Source organism: Lutjanus erythropterus, chromosome 1 (assembly GCF_056507025.1).
Source record: "Lutjanus erythropterus isolate fLutEry1 chromosome 1, fLutEry1.hap2, whole genome shotgun sequence".
Classification (NCBI taxonomy): Eukaryota; Metazoa; Chordata; class Actinopteri; order Lutjaniformes; family Lutjanidae; genus Lutjanus; species Lutjanus erythropterus.
This window is the reverse complement of record NC_139317.1, coordinates 3,771,007-3,786,699: the sequence shown is the minus strand read 5'-3', so window position 1 is coordinate 3,786,699 and position 15,693 is coordinate 3,771,007. Positions and strand designations below refer to the sequence as shown.

General features: G+C 42.0%; 1 protein-coding gene across 1 annotated transcript; it reads right to left on the bottom strand.

Moving 5' to 3' along the window:
• Positions 1-1,175: 1,175 nt before the first annotated feature.
• Positions 1,176-3,856, bottom strand: LOC146332502 (uncharacterized). The gene is made up of 2 exons (XM_084723195.1): positions 2,952-3,856; positions 1,176-2,191 (listed from the first exon to the last, which is right to left on the bottom strand). The coding sequence occupies exons 1-2, from the start codon at positions 3,828-3,830 to the stop codon at positions 1,865-1,867; spliced, it is 1,206 nt and encodes a 401-aa protein (XP_084579321.1). The 5' UTR covers positions 3,831-3,856; the 3' UTR covers positions 1,176-1,864.
• Between the last annotated feature and the right edge of the window lie 11,837 nt (positions 3,857-15,693).

Here is a 15,693-nt window from a genome sequence, read left to right as displayed (position 1 = left end):
GGCTTGTTGAGATAATGGAGGAACGTGCACCAACACCAAAACGTGTTAAGGAACTTCTGAAATTCCCTGAACAGATGACCGCACTTCAGAACTCTGTGGCAAGACATCTGAAGAGGTACATCAGGGAATCAGACAAGACTACTTTGAAGTCATTCCTCCGCTTCTGCACTGGGGCAGATATGCTGTTTGGACACCCCATCAGTGTTCAGTTCATAGAAACATCTGAATTCCAGTGTCGACCTCAGGCACATACATGTGGGTGCAATTTGATGTTACCAATCAACTACCAAAGCTATCCGCATCTTCGTAATGACTTTGATCTTGTGCTGAGAAGCTCCATTTGGATTATGGACATAATCTAAATTCTTGAAGCAAACTAAGGTAGATTTAACTGTGCAAAGACAATTATTATGACAGTATCAGAAAATGTGTTGCATTGTGATCTGCCACTTTGGAGGAAACCACAGAACAGAAATTTTCAATATGGAAAATGCTGACATATGTTTGTTAGTTAATGTTTAACTACAGTACGTTACTGTTTTAAGCACCAAGTTCACTTTAATTCCTAGTCTGAAAACTAATTTGGAAGACAGTTCAGGTCAGTTCTGACCTGCTTAATGACAAGTACTGTAGGTTCATACTGGTATTACAATTTGTCAAGGTTCACATTTTACTGGTCCGGGATAAGCATCTGCATTTGTTGTAAACAGTTACCTTCCTACCACTACCCTGCTGCTTCTGAAGACAAAATTGTGTTTGTTATTGAATGCTGGAAGTCCATCTTGAAAACTCTGGCAGATACTTTGTATGCACAGAGGCTTGTAGATGTGTTAAGCAACTTCTGAAATTCCAAGAACAGATGACTGCGCTTCAGAACACTGGCAAGAGATACATAGATTCTGCACAGGGGTAAATATGCTTGGACATCCCATCACTGTTCAGTTATTAGAGACTTATACATTCCAGTGTCAGTGACTTCAGTCTTGTGCTAAGAAGTACATGTTATCCAGCTTAATGACATGTATTTTCATACCAGTATTACAATGTTCAACTTTAGCTTATCTTTTACTGGTCCAAAACAAAATCTGTCTTTGTCCAGATATCTGTTGAAATAAAAACCACTGAAAAGTATTGTGTTAAGACCATTTATTGTACAATAGCACTATATTTGCTGGTATACTTTAAACAGAATATTGGTCACATCATTAAAGGCAGTCCAAATCCCAGCTAACAAACGTGAGTGCAATCAAGAGCTGTAAAAAGAAAATGTATTTTATTTTACACTCATTCAATGTCTGTGACACTGACAATTAAATTGAGTTTCAAAACCACAGGTAAAGAAAGATAAACTTAAAGACTATGCCCCTACCTTTTCTGCAGAAAGAAGCTTATTCATCATGTGTTATCCATAAGCCTTGATATACAATTAAACACAGATGTGTTCACTATTTTCTGTGCTGCAGCTGTACACAGAATAAACTTATGCCAGCATATGCCAAGATTGGCATCGTATCATTGATTAATAAGCAAAAAGAACAACAGAATACAAAGCCTTTGAATCAACTAAAGTAAAACAGATTATAAGCATTAAGGTGTATGCTTATTAATGCAATTTCAAGACTTTTAAACAAGGTGAACTATAGACTTGCTGTCCACTGCTGATCCTTTCACAGCCAACCTATCCTGATTTGTGTCATTGTTATGAAAAACATTACAAAAACATTAGAATCAGACCACAAATTTTTGGTGGAAATCCTTGCCAGACAAATTATTATCAAAAGCAGAGTATTTGAAGTCTTAAAACGTGTCTGGAGGGTATTTTTAATCATTTCAATTGTCACTTATGCAGTTTGCTGCGTGCTGCTCAGTTAAAGATGAGGGTCCGAAGAGCTTCCCGAATTGTCAAGTAAAACTCTTGAGCTTGAGATATGTCCTTGGGAAAAGTAAGGCCCATCTCTGACATGATCATATTACACAAGTCAAATATATCTTCGTCGCATGGGATGACTGAGAGGAATTTGCATGCCTCTTTGCAGACATCAAGATCATTATGTGGAACAATGAAGTCCTCAGAACCCCAGAGCTGTGGCACAGTGTACATCACGTCAGGAATCCCACTGGGTACATTGTGATTCTTTGTTGGCCGAATGCGGTGGCTGTTCCAGACCGCCTTGATCTCATCAAGCTCCTCCTACAAAGAGAATATGTACCTAAGGTTAAAAGAAATGATTAAAGACTCAGCGGGGGAGGGGTCCGTGTTTCAGTACCACGGACAGTGCTATTTGCTGCGTAGCCTATCGTGTTTGCGTGGGTTGGCTAGGTATGGAGCTGTCCATGGTCCTGAAACACAGCGGAGGAGGGATTTGTAACGTTTGATTAATAAGTCTGTTGTTTTTAACCCCTCCCCTACAGATGTTGAAAGACAACGTGCATAAATTCAATTTCACGGTTAAATCAATGATTGTTTTTTTGTTTTTGTTTTTTAATGAAAAAACTGGCCCCTTGCAATTTTTTTTTTAGCAGACCGCTAAGTCACTTCATCCCTGCGCCCGGCACTTCCGTATACAATTCGCGGTATAAACAAACAGTAGGCTACGATACCGTCAGTCCCATTTAATTCCTTAAATATTAGTTCGGTCGACGTTATTTTGTCTGAGCTTTTATCTTGGTAGCCTCTATAAAGACTTCGGGCCTACAGAGCTTTATCAATTAGACTTAGGATACATTTTTACTGTCAAATTGCCTCATCTTTTAACAAACCGGAGGAGCACCAGTTGTTCCTCCAAGCACAGAAAGCAGGCAATAAATCTGTTTACCTCTCATTAGCACTGGTAAATTAACAAAAGTACCGTGTTAACATCACTGTTAATATTTGTGCTTTGTTTAACATAAATACACCAGTTAAATGGATGTAAGAGCAGTTCACTTAAGCTACAGACTTTCAACCTCACCTGAATAATGTTCCGAAAGCACAGCTGCACAAGTGATTTGTCCAGGTAGTCCCCAGCACACAGGCCCTCATCTTTCATTTCGCCCAGAAACTGTATCCAGTACTCCATGCCTTCTTTCCGCAGCACACCCCACAAACTTTCAATCCTCTGATTCGCAGTACTTGCTCCTGCGATGTAGCTTTGTTCACCAGCTCTGCTGTCCACATCACTGCGGCGGAGGTAGGTCTGGATATCTCGGACAACCACATTCTCCGTTCCTGAATCTGTCCGGATGATCCGGGGACAGCCACCAAACTCCTCGATGGCCTGTATAAAGTAGCCCCCTATGACGCGTGGATCGCTGCTTGTGTATGCTGCTTTCAACCAAATTATTTTGCGCGAAAAGCCGTCCACGCAACCATTGATGCAGATTCCATATGGTTTTAACTTATCGTAAGAATCTACATGCCAGATATAGTTAGGTCCTTGAGCAAAATACTGCCTACGGTTCAGTCTCCTGGAACGACGGGTGGCTGACGCGTCAGGATCCAGAGCTGCCAGAATCAAGCGAACATCTTCCTTTTTTGCACGAATTCCATTCGTTAAGCACTTGTTGTACATCCACCTGTAGCCATGTAGTCTCCCAGGTCCTTCCATCTGGTGAACGATGAAATCTATTACTTCCCCGAGATCAGTATATTCCTTGCGTTTAAGCCCATGCATTTTGAGCAGCCGAATTAAATGTCTCTTGCTGAGAATTACTCCATGCCTTGCCGCAAGTGACTTAAGTATGTCATTGTAATTCATTCCCATATTAAAATAAAATGAAATTAAATCAAACTTGTCCATGATAAACAGTCTGCATGGGATGACTACAATAACTATCTCGTGGCCACGCATTAAATATCTCGTGGCCACGCGTTATTATCTCGTGGCCACGCATTAAGTATCTCGTGGCCACGCGTTATTATCTCGTGGCCACGAGATAGTAGTGCGTGGCCACGCATTAAGTATCTCGTGGCCACGCGTTATTATCTCGTGGCCACGAGATAGTAATGCGTGGCCACGCATTATTTTTTTTTCATCCAATGTCACCAGAGGGGCTCCGTAAGGTATAGATACTCCTGGTCAAATATTACTCAACAACAAGTGAGTTAAAGTATTAGAGTACTTGCTTTTAAAAACATTTTATTCAAAAGTACAAATGACAAAGTACATTTTCTAATATCAGTACACTGCTATGTTGTTTTCACGATGCATTCAAAGAACCTTGTAAAACTCTCTGAAACCACCTAATGATGCACTGACCTGCTTGTAGAACCACTCTGCCACACAAAGCCTAGAAAGAAAGAAATGTAGTGGAGTCAAAAGTACAATATTTGTCTTTGTCATAAGTTTCCAAAAAAGTAAAATACAGTACTCAAGTAAATGTACTTTGTTACTGTCCACCATTGGTTTTAAACAGCTGATCAACTTACAATAGAGGACTTGTCATCGCTTGTTATTGTCAATTTCCGATGCAGCGTGCATCCTGCATCCCTGCAGCCTGCCTGTTTTTTTTCAAAGTACACAATCAGTCGATTAATGGACAAAATAACCAGGTGATCAGCACCGAAACACGTCATCAGCTCATCCCCGGCTTTCGTCTTACTGTGTTTAACCACAGTTGTCTTTGTCTTTTGTGACTGGTAGCTGGTTTGTCATAAAACTTAAATTCTCAGCCATTACTACGTAGATTCTGGCGCCCAACAACACAGAAAGATAACATTTTAGCTTGGTTTTGTGACCTGCTAACCCGGCTTTGCCTTGAAATTTCATTTCATTTCAGTTTATACTTCCATCATAATGTTCTACACCTTTATACACTCTAAACTTTCATTTTTTAAATACAGATTTATAAGTAGGCATCAGCAGATTAATCCCTCATGGAAAATAATGAGAAATTGTAGATCCATACAAAAAATGTTCAAAATGAGCTCCAAACAATTACAACAGTAACATCCTGCTTTTACATCATCACATCACATGTCAAAATCATCTAATGATATCATATGTAACAGTAGAACAGAACATTTTCAGTGTTTCTGGTGTCATGTGCTTCTGGCCTCACAGTGAATCATAATCTGTGAAAATAAGACAGTGACCTAGTCATCTGTAAAACTGTGCTGACAGTATTTTCACTCCGAGAACAGCAGTCTTGGCAGCCACGCAAAATTACTGCAGCTTCATGACTTCACCGATTACTCACAGGCCTCACAGTGTTTTTTTCCTGCTAAATACTTTTGGGCTTTGATGAAACTGTGGCTTTTAAGATGGAGAGGTTCACATGATGAAATAGGAGAGCAGAGGGAAAAGAAACGAGGGTGGTACAAACAGATTTATGTCATTCATTTACCCAAATATGTGTTTCCATGGATATAATTGCAGCTCCCCCTCATTTTTAAATCCAACATTTATTCTTACGGTTTTGTTTTCAGGCATACTTTGATTCATGATGAGAAAGAGGATCTGGTACTAATAGACAGATGTACAGTGTAGATTTAATGCAAAGGTTGGATTGGAGGACTCAAATCCACTACACACTTCTAACCATGTTATTTAGGGGCTTAAGTACATAACAGTAAGCATTTAGAAAGTATCCAAATTTAAAATATTGTCATCTTAGTTTTTGTACACTTTCCTACTTTGGGTTTGAATTAGGTTGAGATTTATTGTGGAAATTACGCGATTCCAAAAACCAGTCATAAAAAATCCATTTCGCTTGCTGTGTGAGTGCAACTTCTCTTCTCCTGCTGCTGCAGTTTACGCTAAATTTAGAAAATCTTCCCTGCTTTAATCACAGCCACAAACATTTTTTTCCCCACAGGGCACAGGAGCTGCTGGTACACCAGTTACACGGTAACACAAACTAACAAATCTCTGCATGTCCTGCGAGATTAAAAAAGGATGGTTTCTGTCCACGAGTCTGGTGGTTGTAAAGAGAGCAGAGACAGCGGTTTCAGTTCTCCGTTGGAAAACGCTGTCTGACAACAAAGTAAAAGTGGAGAACATGTTCTAGATACAGCGTATGTTTTGCTGCTGCCTGCGTCTATAGCCATCCACAGCAGGACATTTGTCTTCTGCGTTGGGACTCCTGAGACAGCTGTCAATCAAACGTGCGCTGACACGCCCACACACTCTCCAAAAATGGTCTAAACATTTCACATTTTTCTAATAATTAAGAAGATTTATTTTCATTCATATCTTAGTGGATGCTTAATGAGAAACCAAACTTTAATATCATATAAACATTTTTACTACTTCAAGGCCAGTTGTCAGCGGCTTTAAAGGAGCAATATGTAGCCATTGTGCATGCAAAAGTACTTACGTTTGGGTACATTTGCTAATACAAGTATTTAATAACTCTTACAATAACATTAAAAACATGAAAGCTGAGGGCTGCACTACAAAGGAATCTCAACACAGCCAAGCTTCCTTTGCATGAGCTGGCTCAACAGAATTAAAACCAGACCGACCAGAGATAACCGGTATCACCACAGTCATCAACTTTCTTTGTTAACTCAACTTTTCTTCTTCAGGCTCGCTCAGTGCACGCAGTCATGTTTCTTTATTTTAAAGAGTGTGATATTAAGTCCTGAATGACCAAATCGTAATCTTGATATTACAGTTTCTGCGGATCTTGCCATCTTTCTCATCACACCCACTTTTCTTTGAATATGATAAATCCATCTGCCGGTTCTTCTTCCCACTTTTCTTTTAACTTGTGCTTAACTTTGGTCTTCATTTCTGTTTTACTTAAAGGACCTAGTATGTCAGTGTGATTAATTCTTGTTGCACACATGTCTGATGGGTGTATTTAGGACCCAGATGCAGCACTCTGGGAATAAGTGACAGTTGGTAATGATCTTTGTTATTAGTGCAAAACAGGAACTTGGGCAGACGAAGAAGCACAGCTAACAGTTTGTTGTTCCGGCTCAGAGCCCACACACAGTCTCTGGGTTTCAGGCTCGAGGAATGGGTTGAGCCAAACCCAGAAGCAGGACCGAGGGTGAGGACATGAGTCCTCAGACCTGAACAATTCCATTCACTTGCCGGCAGAAGTGACAGAGAGGGGCTTAAAGGAGGCAAGGAGGCAAGGAGCCCAGAACCAGAAGAGCAGGCAGACGAAGCAGCAGGGAAATCAGGACTAGGCAGAGAAGTCGGGACCAGGTGAGCAGCCAGAAACCAGAGACGTTGAGGCAGAACTCATGGTTGGGAACAGAAGGCTGGTGAGTTTACCAGGAGACAGGGAATGCAGGCAGGTTAGAGGCAGGCAGGTTAGAGGCAGGCAGGAAAGGAGTGCTGGAAAGTCCTGCATGTGTGCTGAAGGACAATCTGGCAAGGAGTGAGCGTGCTGGAGAAGCTTATATACTGGGCTGATTGGGGATGAGCTGCAGCTGAGCTTGCAGGTGGGTGGAGCTGGGCTGATGAAGTGGGAGTGGCACAGAGGCAGGGAGAGTGAAAAATTACTGAGGCAGAGGGAGAGGAGAGAAACTGGGAGAACGGGGAACTGGGCAAAGGAAACTGGGCCTGCAGAACTGTGACCCATGTCAGCTATTTCATTTTCAATCAGTCCTACATGAGCTGGTTGTTTGTATTTCCAGTAAAATATCCTGTCTGCTGTCTGGATGGCCGTATTTCATGTTGATGAACTGGAGTCAGGGCATATTACTGCCTTCAAAGGTCTCACCTCTTCAACCCACTGCACAGCTGATAATACAGCCATCATCTCCCCTGTATACACAGATAACTCATCACTGATTCTTTGGCAAACTTTAATGCTGAATTCTGGAATAAATTAAATATCTGTTTTGTTATTTGAACTTCTCAAAGCATCTGTATATATTTGAATGTAATCATAATAGTTATTTTCTATATAATCCTTTATTAACAGTGGAGATAAAATAAATCCCTTATCTTTGTCGTTTTTGTTGAACAGTGTGAGATCAACACTAGGTTCACCGGCCCTGTTCTGCTGCACACTGTCTGCTTTTAAGCACCAGGCCCTGATTGCCGATTGACTGCAGCTGCTGCCAATCAATGCCGCGTGACACCGTGACCAAGAACGGACGGTAGACACGAGGAATCTCCCTGAACTCTGCATCGTTTTGGTTCTTTATCAAACTGCTTGTGTTGAGTGGCTACTTTTTGTACAGTGTCCATTCCTCTTGGCCCAAGTAAATCTCGTCCTCTTGTTATTTTCCTTCAGCAATGGTTTCTTTGCAGCCATTTGACAAGAAGGCCTGATTCATGCAGTCCCCTTTGAGTTGTTGATGTGGGTGTGTCTGCTGCTGCTCCTTATTGGGTGCTGAGATTTTTTGATCCAATAAATTCCCATCAAAGCTCTGGCCCACCTTCAACCCGAGCAGACGTCTGATCAGCCAGAATAACTGAGAACACCTGTGTGGGTGTCCAGAGGCTTTAAGATGTTCTTCTCTTTCATGTTCTTTTTGTCTGTCCTCTTTGTGCCCACTCCACCTGTCACCCTGTGTTTCCATAATGTCCATCATTTTGTAACAGTCTGTTTTTCTTGTGCATCAGTATCCAGGCACACTCACACCGAGCCAAGGATATGGTTTAAAAAGCCTTCATTAGTTAGGGCACATCAAGGTTAAAAATCTCAACCCGTTTCGAGGGTGTGCTTGCATTGTGAGCGTGCATGGAGAGCAGAAGCAGCCCAGAACAGCCGTTGAAAAGAGAAAATGAGTGATTTACTTCTCAGCTGCAGAAACAAACCTTCAAATTAAACTGTATGAAGGATATATAGGGGTAATCACGAAAAAAGCCCAATACTGCTACATTTAACAAAATGGAGACAACTGGCAAACAGTAAATGTCAGGATAATGTAATCCCAGTGTACATTGTCCTGTTGTAATAGCTCACTTACTAGCCACCGCCTGTCCACTGAGACCTCAGCAACAACCCGGGCTTGATTCCAACCTGAAGCCGATCTTCATGTCATCCTCCTCGTCTCGTTCCTCCTTTTCATGTTTATCTTCAGCTGTACTATGTAACAAAAAGGCAAAAAGGCACTAAAAGCATTTTAGAGAAGATATACAAGCTTACTGTATGTCTTTTTGTTCTCACAGCTTGAACAAAATGAGTGAATAAATAACTTCAAGACAACTTTGGCACACATCTTTCTTAAACTATAAGTGTTAAACTTTTAAGTAAAAGGTCATTATTGGCTTTTATAGAAATTATTTTCTTAACTTTTTTTTTTTAATTAATGCATTCCTTGAAACTAATTTAAACAAATAAATTTATGTTTGGTCACATACAAAAATATCGAAACTTGTGTTTGTGCACAGACAGAAGAGAAGACACCTGAGCTGTCTTTAACACAGCTGAATTAAGCAGACAGACAGACAGACAGACAGACAGACAGACAGACAGACAGACAGTTGCACCTTGCATTCACCTGGAGTTTACTAACCCATCTATGTGAGCGCCCGATTTATTCTTTCTTGTTGACTCATTGCCCTTCATCCCCCTGTGAGCTGCTATCTACATAAAAGTTATCAAAAACATTCAAACTCTTAAATCTGTAGTTGAACATATTTGATTTTCTATGAACTATTCTAAAATCACTGATGCAGAACATGAATCTGTATAAAGAATAAACTCTGTAAGTTGTGACTCTTCTATCCACTGTAATGTTGTTGCAACTGCTGTCATTCCAGCTGTGCATCTGTTCCCAGTTCTCTCATCAGCCCTGCAGCAGCCTGTTTTCGGTTACCCGTTCTCAGTTCATTGTAGCTGGTTTGTCGATTTATGATGTGTAACGGCAGCTTGCGTCCTTGGTGTTGCATTGCTGCCATCTTCTGGAGTCACTTAAGTCCTACAGTGTCAGATTCTCCTCATCAATCCTCTCGTCTTCAGAAACACCTGTGCATACCTATATAAGCACATCCTACCCTGGTTAGACACTGCTCTAACCAGTCGGTCACAAGTTCTACCATTTCTGTTCCATTATCCCACTATAAAGAGCTGATTTGTCCTCCCTACATTCACCCGGGTCTCCACTGCACTCTCCGATTCCACCTCAAGACACGTATATTCAGCTAATACTTCCATTATTTATCATTAATTCTTCTTTCTTTCTCTCTTTCTTCCATAGGAACCGTGGCAGACCACGTGCCGAACCTCACCAATACATTTCCCCCACCCTGAGTCTCGACTACCCCAGGGTCCTAGTCGCCCAGCTCAACAACTGACCACCTTCCCCTCAACCCTTACCGTCCCTCTCCATTCAACCCCTATCATCCTATCCTTCCCGATTCCCATTGCCATTCCAAATAAAATATTTTTTTAATGTCAAACTTCTGGTGTGGTCTTGTTAGTGAATTTATTTATCCATCTGTCAAAGGTCAGCGCTGTCAGGATGGTTTGTTATAGACCCTTTTACACTTAACATCATCAAAAAGCTGTGGATGCACTTCCTGGGTCATTCCAATGAGTTATCAAGCTGCAAACACTGAATCAGGCAGTTTACCAGCAACACAATCACCAAAATGTCTGGTTGTTGCACGTACAGAAGTTGATCAGTATTCCACTGGTTGACTCAAGTTGTACAGATCTCCAACAGGATCACGATCGTTTCAGAGTAATTGGTGGCATCTGCGGCAGCAGGCTATGAAACGTGTTGACTGGACTGAGGGTGCGATCAAAACTGCTCGTGTTTGCAGCAGCGCCCCACTGACAATCTGTTGTGATCCGCCATTCTTCCGTTGCCAAACTGTGCATGCAGTTTGCTCATTGTTTGCAAACTGTAAAAGGGTCAGTTGGTCATCACAATTCCTATTTGCATGAGACAAGTATTACCTGGAGAAATCTAGTCATTTGTAATTATTGTGGAGGTTGTCTGTTATCTTAGTGCCATGCAAGTGTCCATAATTTGTGAAGTAAAAATTACACTGCAAATCACCTACCATATTTTATCAGACTGTTACATCAGCCCCTGGGACATCTGATTCATTCAAGACAACGTCAGAGGTCAGAATTTTCCCTTCTCCTACTAGAAAAAATATACCGGAACGCCACTCAAAAGTCTGAGCTCCTAATTGTTTACTCGGTGCAAATCCATCTTCACACAACAATGGCAACACCTGTGGAGGCCTAAAATAATAAATACTATCATGTAATAAAACCTGTTCGGCAAGTAAATTGATGTCAAAATACTGTGTGTCGCCAATGTCATTTTTCCTCCTGTGTCGTTTATGCAAGGATGCTGCACTGCTGAGGGTTAAACTGAGTTTACACTTGCCTGAGAGAGTCATTAGTTCGTCAGTCAGTTTACTTTTGGCGTTGTGCACCAGGAGTGCTTCAAGATCGAAAGTTGGAAATTTCAACGGGGAAAATCCTGACCTCCGCTGTTGTCTCAAATGCAGCAATCATGCTCTGTGCCTCAGTAACCTGGTGTGTGTGTGATTGTGTGCAGGTGCCACCAGCTGCATCTCATCACAGCCAATCAAGTCCTCTTAACATTCTCACGCTGCGTTCCAGACAACTTGGAACTCACAGATTTCCGACCTCCTGCTAGAAAATGTCCAATGGAGTTCCTACTTATGAACTCAGGGAAAATTATGAAGAAGCGGCTGTCAGAAGTCAACAACGGCGGCACACACTGATGCCTAAAATAATACAGACCGTCATATAGTTCTGCATGTAAATTTATATCTAATATATCACCAATGTTATTAAATGCCATGAAATAAAATGTATAATGGCGTCTGTGACTTCACATGTTGTTTTTCCTCCTGTGTTGTTTATCCAAAGAGGTTTCACTGATGAGGGTTTAATTGCACATGTGCACACCTGCTAAATAAAGAGGAAACTGTCGGTGTCAATGTTTTTTGCTTGCTTTTGGCGTTGTGCACCTGGAACGGTTTGACGTCAGAAGTTGGAAAATTCATCAGCTCTGCCATCTCTGCTCACTGTCAGATCAGAGTCAACAGTCAACATGTCCAGTTTTATTGTTGTTTCAGGCTTCAGTTTTTCATTGTCTTCATTGCCCTTTTGATCCTGACTCTGATCCCTGCCTTCACCTCCTTATCTGTTCGGGTTTCCTGTCCTAATTCCACCCTGCTGTCCTGGATCTTGGTTCACTTTTCCCCCTGAATGATAATTAGACCTGTTCCCACAGACTTTTACCTGCCTTTCCCAAGTGTTCCACACTTGGACACCGAATAACACTGATTATCTCTTCATCATGGCACCTGTTAGTGGGTGGAATATATTAGGCAGGAAGTGAACATTTTGTCCTCAAAGTTGATTAGAAGAAGGAAAAATGGGCAAGCGTAAGGATTTGAGCGAGTTTGACAAGGGTCACACTGTGATGGCTAGATGACTGGGTCAGAGCATCTTCAAAACTGCAGCTCTTGTGGGGTGTTCCTGGTCTGTAGTGGTCAGTATCTATCAAAAGTGGTCCAAGGAAGGAACAGTGGTGAACCGGCGACAGGGTCATGGGCGGCCGAGGCTCATTGATGCATGTGGGGAGTGAAGGCTGGCCCATGTGGTCCAGTCCAATAGACAAGCTACTGTTTTTTGTCAAATTGATGAAGAAGTTAATGCTGGTTCTGATAGAAAGGTGTCAGAATATACAGTGCATCGCAGTTTGTTGCGTATGGGGCTGCATAGCTGCAGACCAGTCAGGGTGCCCATGCTGACCTCTGTACACCGCAATTGTTTATTGTAGAATTCAATCAATTTGGGCATATTTTGAGCAATTATTGGGCTGGAAAAACAATCTGGCAACACTGGCGCTGATCTCAACATAAGATTGACCCTTCAAAATAAAATCTGCAATGATGCCACTAATGAGCTCAACTCTGCGGCTGTGGTTGTCAGCCCTTATCTTATGATACGTTATACTTTATCGTCCCCGTAGGGAAATTTGTTTAGGGCTCACATGCTGCGCACAAACATGCCTCCACACTTCCGGTAAAACAAACATAATAAATTGCACATTATCCACATACCCCCTGGTAAAAACACCATGAAACTACTGCACAATCCCTGCAGCCTCAAACTGCATTATTTAAAAGTATAATGGAGTTAGGAACAAGTGAGTTTTTAAACCAGTTAAGTTTACAGTGGGGAAATCTGTACCATCTGCCAGAGGGCAAGAGCTCGTATTATACGTGCAGGATGATGGGTTGGTCAATATCCTGTGAGCTTGCCTAAGAACAGACTGCTCATAAACTGACAGGAGGGGCTGGGATTTGTTTCTCCCCATCACCTTCACGGCCGTGTGTACCAGACGGGTAAGCTTAGTTTTAAGTTGTACACTAAGTTTCCCACACTGACATGCCATATCTGATCACACTCTCTAAAACAGCCTGTTAGAATAAAAACATAATCCTCTGGTCCAACATAAGCCCTTGTCCACACCTCTGTAAGTCCTGTGCAAAAAGGGCTAAAGTTGAATTAATGAGAAAATCAGTGCAGATTTTTGTCACTACGTCAACGAATCACTGCGATTCCAATGAAATGTGTTGATTTTCTGCAAAATTGTATGATTTTAAATGCTGGAGTGACTTGGCCTTAATACAAAGACTCCAATACCTGATTATTTAGATTGTTTAATAGATGAAAACCGCAGCCATCTGAATAGAGGCCTTCATAAGATCTAATTTGCTCTTTGAGACAAGCCTGAGAATCTGTGTCTCTTCTTAATGAAACATCTGGTTGCATGATTTCACTCAGACCACCAGGATGTTTCTACAGGTATTTAGTGATGATTTGCAGTTAAATGTATGAATGTGTTATTTCCTGGTACTTGGTGGTGCAGTTAACTAGAAATTTAGGCTGCAGCAGGTATTTTTCCTACGACAGGTGACAGATTCTGAGAAACTCACTGACTGTGGCGCTGGCACAGTTTTCACAGTGAATAAGAGCTAATGATGTTGGAGGGAAATAATGAGATCCAGTAACACAACAGGATCAGACTTTTTTGCTGTGTACTCGGGGGGTAAATTTGTCTTAATCCCACCAGTATGTCTCTCGGGCTGCTGCATGTCTGGATTGCCAGCTGGGCCTGCAGGGCAACCTGAAAAACAAAACTGTCACAACTGATGTGTATGAACTGGAAACACGCAAGAGGGACACACACACATTCAGCCTGAGACTGCACCTGTTTTTATCTTTGTGCAGGTGACGACAGGAAACAAAATGATAATTAACAGGACTTAAGCTCTTTTTTCCACCGAACAAAAAACCCACAAACACCCACCACCATCTGGCTTTTGTTGTCATTGGGAAAGTGCACAGTCAGCATTCATTACAGGTTAAACGACTCAAACTTGTCTACCGGGAATTGGGAAAGGAGTTGCAGGGGTACCCAGGTTTAAAAACCTGCATATATGCACTAACTTTGGTGTAAAAGACATATATGTATAACTACTTCCTAATTAGAAGCCATATGGGTGAGTGAGCCAGCAGCTTATTGCTTCAGTCCTCCTCCTCCGTCCTCCGAGGACGTCCTAACCTGCTCCATGCATCAGACCAACAGGCTTGTTTGAAAATTGCTTGCCCTGGCTCTATCCCAGCAAGGTTTCACACACCTCCAACCTATTTTATCTGGTTAAAATCAATGCGACATCCTTGATGTCTCTGTTTCCACCCATCAAAGCAGTTGACAGGGAGGACGAGGGAATAACTAACCAGGTTGAAAAGCCATGCCTTTATTTAATGATCCACAGCAGCCTCTTTGGAGGAACATCCTCAAAAAAGTACGGGGTGTGAGAGGGAAAAAAAGGACCTTTGGGAGTTACAAATGAGTTAAGTGAGTGCTTCAAATATATATGGGAATTTTCTACTGGCGTTTTTGGCAGTGCCAAGTCAAACATGCTCATTTGCATTTCCATTACCAGGTTTATCTCGCTGAGCCACACCAAGGAAGGAACCACTCTGGAGTTGAGCCAAAGTGAGCCCAACCCACCTGCAAGCAGGCTGCGATGCACAGTACTTCCTCCACCACTGGCTGTATAAGTAAAGTTCCCTTCCTTTCCACTGACTGGTTGTTCTGTTGATGCTCCGTGCACATGGTTACACAGTTACCTCCGAACTGTTTGCACAGCATCTGAAACATTTCCCTTCAGGCTGGTAATGTGATCAGCAGGTGACAGAAAGTGTCCAGGTAACATTCCTGTCACATTCCAGCCTGTCGAGCGTCACCATGCTGAGGGAGTGTCCGATCAACCGCAGGATAACTCTGTCTCAGGGTGACTGAAAGGATGTCTGCATACTTGCATTTGGTTCTTAGCAACAGAAAACAAATAAAAAACTTGTTTGCATCTATTGAGAAGTTGTATTAAAAACGACCTATCAAACACACACATGCTGCATGTACGGCGACCTCGTTCAGATTTTCTCCCTCACATGTCAGAAAGCCTGAAACAGCTAACATGATAAAGACACAGACTTTCTTGGTCTTCATCTCAGGGTTGGGCAATGTCTACCAAACTGGCACATGTCCAAGCTGATCCGATGCGATGGACGATGGTATCATTATGGGGAAGCAACTTTCATATAACAGATAAACCGAGTTGCTCGAGTGATGAGGAGCCTCCCACCACAAGCAAAGGGAGCAGGCAGATCAACTCACACATCCCAGCTCGGCTAGTGTCCAACATAAATCTCCATGCCGGGTTTAAAGGGACTTTGTCTCCACACCACATGTCTGTAACTTAGTTGTGTTCAGCCTCTGAAGCTTGAAACAAT